Source organism: Monodelphis domestica, chromosome 4 (assembly GCF_027887165.1).
Source record: "Monodelphis domestica isolate mMonDom1 chromosome 4, mMonDom1.pri, whole genome shotgun sequence".
NCBI classification, from domain to species: Eukaryota; Metazoa; Chordata; class Mammalia; order Didelphimorphia; family Didelphidae; genus Monodelphis; species Monodelphis domestica.
Window position 1 is genome coordinate 3546751 of NC_077230.1, and position 7764 is coordinate 3554514.

At 42.7% G+C, this 7764-nt stretch overlaps 1 protein-coding gene across 1 annotated transcript; it reads left to right on the forward strand.

Annotated features, from left to right (window-relative positions):
* Positions 1–353: 353 nt before the first annotated feature.
* HMGN1 (high mobility group nucleosome binding domain 1) lies at positions 354–6430 on the forward strand. Its single transcript, XM_001362757.5, has 6 exons — positions 354–493; positions 1167–1199; positions 1283–1312; positions 1403–1453; positions 4285–4416; positions 5518–6430. Exons 1-6 carry the CDS (start codon positions 479–481, stop codon positions 5563–5565), a joined length of 309 nt encoding a protein of 102 aa, XP_001362794.1. The 5' UTR covers positions 354–478; the 3' UTR covers positions 5566–6430.
* Positions 6431–7764: the final 1334 nt, after the last annotated feature.

Consider the following 7764-nt stretch of genomic DNA (forward strand, 5'->3'; position numbering starts at 1 on the left):
TGGGAGCCGAGGGCGGGGGGCCGGCCGGTGGGCCCGGCTTCCTCCTCCGGTTCCAAGCTCCCGGAAGAAGAAAAAGTGGACGCTAAGGAATAGAATGGGAGGGTGAAGGGGGTGGAGCAAAGGTTTCGAGTGACTGTACTTTCAGCCTATGCCAGGTCTCTGTCGGCGTTTGAACAGCAGGAGATGGGCAGTCGCAGCCAATTGGCTGTGGCGGAGAATGGCCTGGGCCAGCGGGAAGAGGGAGATGGAGAAGGGGGGGCGGGATTCCAATCCGGTTCCATCTAGTTTTTAGACTGCTCCTGCTGTGGGTCCTAGCAGCCCAGCGGCGGGGGGAGGAGCGTCGAGGCCCAGAATCCCTGCTTGAAAAGAAGGTTCCCAGCCAGGGCCCTTTCCCTCCGACCCCAGACCCAAGTCGCTCGCGCTGGTACTCGCCCGTGTCTGAGGAGAGGGACCGAGCTGATCCCCGCTCGCAGCCGAGATGCCCAAGAGGAAGGTGAGTGCACTGAACCCCGGGTGCTGCCGCTGCGAGCGCCGACCTGACACGCGTCATCAGCCCAGTCTGCGGCTCCTGGGAAGCCTTCGGGACGCACCGCTAAAGTGGCGAGAACTTTCCGAGATGGCGGATGGAGCCCGGGGCACCCCTACGTTGGGCCGACTCCCTGGGGCTCGCTGCGGGGGGGAGGCAAGTCGGGCATTGACAGGGCTCCTGTGTTCTAGTCTTTCTGTGGAGTGCAGGCAGCCTGGGTCCGTGCGTGCCCGCTGAGCTCCCGTTTAATGGAGGAAACGGCCCGCGAGCATGTGCACCCAAAGCCTGAAGTTGGGGGAAAGGCCTTGTCATCCCTTCCGTGCAGGCACGACCTGGAGCCTCCCTTACTGTGGCTCCGCGGGAGAGTGAACGCTGCTGCCCGCCACCGCCTCCCTCCATTTTCGCCCCTCCACGCCGCAGCCCCAAGTGTACTTCTCCGCTGGCTGCCCTTGTAGTCCGGGTTGGGGAATCTGGCTGCGGGCAGACAGCGGGAGGATCCTCGTTCCTCCGTCCGCCTTTCGCGATCGGCCTGGAGAGGTCCGCCTCGGTGGGGCTGAAGTTTGGAGTGCCAGTCGGAGCAGGAATCGGGGCTTTTCATTCATTCGGTGCTTTAAGATTAACTGTTCCCCTCTTTGCTTAGGTCAGCTCCGCGGAAGGGGACGGACGGGAGGAGGTAAGGCTGTTTTCATTTCCAGACCTGGGTCTTGGGGACTTGCACCACCCACGCACTAACTTTGCTTCTTGTGTTTCCTGAAGCCCAAGAGGAGGTCGGCAAGATTGTCCGCCGTAAGTAAAGCGAGTCTGACCCCTTCGCGGCCTGTTTCCTGTTCTGGGTCAGACAATGAAATAATGTTTGGGGGTCCTTTTGTTTTCCAGAAACCAGTCCTTGCAAAGGCCGAACCCAAGCCCAAAAAGGCCCCCGGGAAGGTGAGACGGTGTGTGTGAGCCGACCTAGACGTGGGGGAGGGGCTGCTTCAATGGCCCTCTGGGATTTTTCCTTGTCCATTTCTCTCCCCACTCCCGCCCAGCCAGGCTCCGCAGCTCTCAAAAGGCAGACCCCTAGACCTCTCCGGTAGTGTGATCAAAGGGCGCGTTTTCATCAGGAGTTCTTTGGAACTAAGCACTTGACGTTCGTTCTCTGGACCGCCGTTTGAAGTCTTGGTGCTGCCCAGCTCTGCCACACTTAATCACATCTAGATGTTCCTTTAGTGGCGGACATTAGTCGTTTTTGAATGTTGCCCCTTGTCCCTAGATAGGCTCTCGGGGGCCAGAAGGAAGCTGTTTGTAATGCCATGCCTCTCTAGGTGCTTTGGGGGCTGGAAAAGCCAACGGGCCAGAGAATCTTGATAAGCTTTATTCCAGAGGCAGCAGGGGACGTTCACGGGGCCTGCCATATTTTGTGTCCTCTCAAAGCAAACAGCCAAGGAAGTTCAGAAATGCGTTCATCTTCCGAAGAGCCCAGATAGAGTGGAAGAATTTAGAATTGCTATAAATTGATGGATCGACTTTACTAGATGTCTGAACTTAAGGGGGTTTTTTTAAAACATTTTTGGATTATGTGCAAATTTAACTGTAAATCACTACTAGTATTTCACTCTCGTTTGCCAACATTGTTAAGTTTTAGTAAAAATAATTTTTTGACTCAAAATTTTTCTTCTGTACTTTTGAAATTTAGGTAAATAGGACTTTGTGTAAAATTCTTAAGATTGTATTGTGCTAAAAATACTTTGCTTGAGGTCTTAACCGGTGCAAACAGATTAAGTATGATTAACCAATGATGGCTTTTAAGGCCCCGTAAAGTAGTATTGAACGTTACCAACAGATCATTTTGTTCTGACAGGCTTGTAACCCAGCTGTAATGTCCATTTCCGTTTTAGAAATACCAGTAAATTTTCATAAGCTGAAAAGTATTCGTTTTTTCCCTCTATTTTACGTTCACTTCTTATTGAAAGTGGTATTTTGACATCAGCTTCTTGAGAAGAGTCACCACTTAGCTTTTAGGGATGCACATGTTTGGGACGTCCTTTGTATTTTCTTTGAGGAAAACGCTGCCAGTTTTTGTTTTAAATGTTCTCTTCTAATGGACACCAGCCTTCACTCGCCAATTTTGACAAATCTGTTTCGAATGACCGTGCAGTTGTTTTATGTGAAAAGCTGCCTGGTATTATCAGCAGACGTGCGAGACTTAAGAGCTGGTTTACATCTTCTAAACTTCCTTGAACTTTATTTTCCTCCTCAAAGAATACCTAAAGTACTGTCTTAGCATAGCTATTGTGAGGCACATGCGATAACGTATGTAAAGTGCTCTTCGTGTTTCAAGGTGGCTGCGCAAGTCACCCAGACATTTCATCGGTCAGGATGTGATACTCATTGGTCATCCTCTTAGGCAATCAAATGTATTTTTCTCATGTGGTTCTGGCTTTGTAGCGCTGCTTTAAAAAGAAAGAATTATAGTCCTTTTCCTTTTAAAACTACGTGATTAGTGTTCAGTAAACTTTATGTACTTAAGTTTAATATAGCTTCCAAGTCTAATAGTATTTTTAAACAATTTTCTAAAATGACTTGGTGGCTCTGGGGTTGGGCCTGAAGTGAAGTCTCAAATTCAGATTCTGCCTCAGACACTAGCTTGTGACCCTGTGCAAGTCACTTAACCTGTAAGGAAATGACAAACCACTGTAGTACCTTTGCCCAAAAAAACACAATAAAACACACACATGGAATCATGAAGTGTTTAGTGATGGATCGTTTTCCATATCAACTTACACTAGTGTATAAACTCAGAACTTGTTTCTTTTCTTCCTGTGGCGGTGTTGAATTTGTCCACCCAAAAACCTTCATTTGGATGTAAGAGGATGCCTAAGAAAGAATTCTTATCTTTTGGGGGACATTTCACTGGTGTGTGTGGATGATTTACATGAAATTCTTAGATGGTTCACTCATTAAACTTGGATAATTTGGAGAATGTGAAACATTATCTTATCTCCACTCATTAGCCATAGCTAATTTTGATTTGAAAAAAATATAATATAAAGTGAATTATTTTTCATGTTAGCTGTTCCAGTGCCAATTTTATTTTAAAGAGATTTTAAGTAAATGAGTGTCTCCCCCTCCCCCAAAATGAAAAGAATTGGTGATAAAAGCATTCTTTTTTATTTTTTTTTTTAATTAAAAAACCCTCACCTTCTGTCTAGGAGTCAATACTGTGTATTGGCTCCAAGGCAGAAGAGTGGTCAGGGATAGGCAATGGGGGTCAAGTGACTTGCCCAGGGTCATACAGCTGGGAAGTGTCTGAGGCCAGATTTGAACCTAGGACCTCCCATCTCTAGGTCTGACTCTCAATCCACTGAGCTACCCAGCTGCCCCCGATAAAAGCATTCTTGAAGATTGGCTTTTTTAAAAAATAGATATTATTGATTTATCTTCTGAAAGAGGTGGGGAGGGGAGGAGCAGGGACGTTGATTAGAATTCATCAACCCAATTCTACCTCCTACTGACTGGAGGTTTTAACAGTTGGTATTCATTTTTTATATATGCTTTGGGTAAAAATTTTGTGGTAAAAAAATTAATATTTTATACAAAAAATATTTAAATATTTTACATTTACTAAGAACTTAATGTGATCAGGAAAAAGATTTTTTTGCTCATGGGAGGTTTATTATGTAATTCAGATTCATATGCAGTATAGAAACTGCGTTTTGAGGAACAATACCTAGGAGGATTTATTAATATACAAAGCACTGTTTTTAACATGTTTGTAGGATAAATCAGAGGACAAAAAAGTTCACACAAAAGGAAAGAAAGGAGCAAAAGGAAAGCCAGCAGAAGTGACTAACCAAGAAGAGAATAAAGAAGACGTGCCTACAGAAAATGGAGAAACTAAAAACGAAGAGGTCAGTACTTATTCTTTGTCATGTGATGGCGATCTTTTTGGTTAGTAAACTCTGTCCCCACTATAATTTCAGCATTGTAGTTTTTGGTCTTTGTGACATTACGGCCTCAAGTACAGCTGGTCTAAGATTTTTGGTTCCTGAGCCAGGATTATTTGCATCTGGACATCATTTCACCAGTGTGCGTGCCTAGACTAGAGGCAGAAGAGAACATGTAGGCTGGCCCCGTCATCTTACAGTTGAGGAAGCCCAAGTGCATGTCAGTGGTCAGTGGCAGAGCTAAGATTTGAACTCTGGCAAGTACTGCACTCATCCATCTAAAAACTTTGGATTCTCTTGAACACAAGGTCCAGGTGTATGTAACATGAGGAGACTAGATGGAAGTAAACACGCCGTCCTTACAGAGGTTGGACGTGACCGGCTGGGCCTCCTTAGAAAGTGAGACTTGAGCTGCATCTTGAAGGAAGGGAGGGATGAGGATTCCAGACACACAGTTGGGGTGCCTTGTGGGAAGAATGAAAAGGGCAGGAGGGGATCTGCCAGGAAACTGGGTTGAGGCTAAGTTGTGGCGGGCTTTGAAAGCCAGCGTTGTCCGTCTCTGAGGAGGGGCTGGCATCGGTTGGGGCAGGGAAATGATGGGTCAGGTCTAGCCCTAAAGAAAGTCATTTTGGCAGCTATAGAGATGGATTGGAGCAGGCGGTTGTTTGAGGCAGGAGATCTATAGGTGGTGAAGGCTGGATCGAAGGTGGAGATGCAAATAAAGGCGAAGGCACAAATGGCAAGCTGTGGTTCTGTGGGGTGAGGGAGGAGGATGAGTAAAAGATGGCTTGGGATTATAAACCTTGAAGGCTAGAAGGATGGTAGCCTTTGACAGACCGCAAATCTTGGTGTACGGGCGTGTTTGGGAGAAAAGAGGATGACTGGTTTTATCTGTTAGGAGATTGCAGTGTTTTTGCAACATCCAGTTAGAAATATCTCTTAACATTTTGATTTTATCCATACCACTAATTGGTTGGAAATATTACAGCAAATGCATCCTGGTTCTATGGGCTATATGAAACATAATGAGCAATTTATAATGTTTGTGTTTTATATTCTTTCCAGGGCCCAGTCTCTGATTCAGCAGGAGAGAAAGAAACCAAATCTGAATAACATCTTATACCAAGTCTTTTGACAGTTGTCCCTGTTACCTCCCTTCTTGTACAATTCAGAGGAATATTTTTATCAACTATTTTGTAAATGCCAGTTTTTTAGTAGCTCTAGAAACACATTTTTAAGGAGGCAACCCCACCTCATCACATTAATTTTTTAAAACATTTAGATAAATGTAAGCCAATCTAAAGCGACTTTATTTAGAATCCTATTTAAAGAGGTGAAATCACGTACTGGTTGTTGGTTTGGTATTTTGTTTTAATGTGGCCAGAAATTAATAGAATGTTGATTAGGAAGGTGTTCGCTGTCTTGTGCATAGGTTTAACATTCCATAAGCAGTTTTTACATCATTAAATGAAGCATAGGTGGCCATTTGGAATTTTGACCATGAATTTTAAAGATCTTATTTGAATTCATCTGTTTTCCATCTTATCTTTCGGTACAATTTTTTCCTAAATAAAACCACCCTGGTGTTGGATCTTCCTTTCAGAATTGTGTGCTATCTGTGACACTGTCATCTTTGGGTAGTTGTGGTACTATTTTTTTCTAGTAACTTAGTTTATGTACCGTAAAAGTTGGGAAATGTATATAATGAGTGTACTTTTATCAAATACAGAATTAGTGGAATTTTGTAAAAGATGTAATTCTCTATCCATATTTGGGATATTGGTATTTGATAACCTCTTTAGGGAGAGTTGCCTTCAAACTTAGTAAGAAAGCCACTGGAAAAACCATTTAGAAAAGGATTACAACTACATAATTTTTTTAGATTTTTTTCTAGCATTTTTTTAAATGTACAAATTAGTTATAGTGTATATGTACTGATGACCAAACAAGAACTAATAAAATCTTGATTATAAAAGAATTTTGGTTTTGTAACCCATGTATTAAATTTTAACACAAGACATTTTGGTTTCTTTTTAATGTTAAATTTTGTACATGATCCTTTCTAATGGGCTGTCAAAAATATATTAATACTGTGGGCAGTTAGGAGGCTCAGTGGTTTGAGAGCCAGGCTTAGAGATGAGAAGTTCTGGATTTGAATTTGACTTCAGACACTGCCTTTATCTGTGTGACACTGAGCAAGTCACTTGATCCTGATTGCCTATCCCTTACTGTTCTTCTGACTTAGAACCAATGCACAGTAATGATTCAGGATTGAAAGGTGAGGGTTAAAACACTTTAAATTGAAGAGGTAGTAGGGCATAGTGGATAGAAGATGAGTAGCTAAGGATTGTGAAGGGTTAAATGTTGGGGGTAGCAGGTTGAACAAAAGTCGGGAGAGCTGTTTCTTAAAAACACTTGGTTTATTATTAGGAAAATGTGGATAGGAAATAGAAAGGAGGAAAGTGAGAATAAGCTCATAATAGCTTATAGCTATATCAATATCCAACCCTAACTTTTAAAAACCCTCAATCTTAATTGTCTTCATGGGCAGTGTCGTCTGCCAGAGCCAGGCTCCAGCCTAACTTTTCTACTCTAATAATTTGCCCACTATATCTACTCAAGATAATTGTTAAGGCCTTAAATCCTCAATCTCCAGCTGTCAGTTTGAAAACTCACAATCCCAGAGGGATCAAGCCACACACTCCTTTCCTTAGGAGACCCGAGACAAACAGCCCTTTCCAACTGTCAGCCAAAACTGACTAGCTCTCAGTCACACCCTTCTAATTGTCACCAACTGACAATTTGCACAGCAGTTGAGCTTTTAACTCAGAAATCTTTTTGCAAAAGGAAATTAAGAAAAACTCAACATACCCCCTATGAGATCCATTGGGAGACCCCAGTGGATCTTTTCAACCAAAACTCCTATACTCTATATTATAAACAGGGAAAAGTGAAGAGAGAAAGGAAAAAAGCAAAACAATTCTTGCAACATGCAAGTCTCAAATAATATATAATTACAAATATTTGCAGTTGCATAATCACAAAATTAATACTATACATAAATAAAACCTTACATTCTATGGAAATAAAAACCTAAAGATATTAATCCAAATATACCTTATAGTTACTATGCACAAAAAATAAAAATCTTATATGCACATTAATAAACCTCTAAAAATAAACAAGAACTTAATATGCACCTTATATTAACCCCCCTGAGGTGGGTATTGATCAACACTTAAATCTTCGACAAATCTATAAACTTGTTTTTCATTTTCATCTAATTTTGGTTTTTTCAATAGGCATAATAGG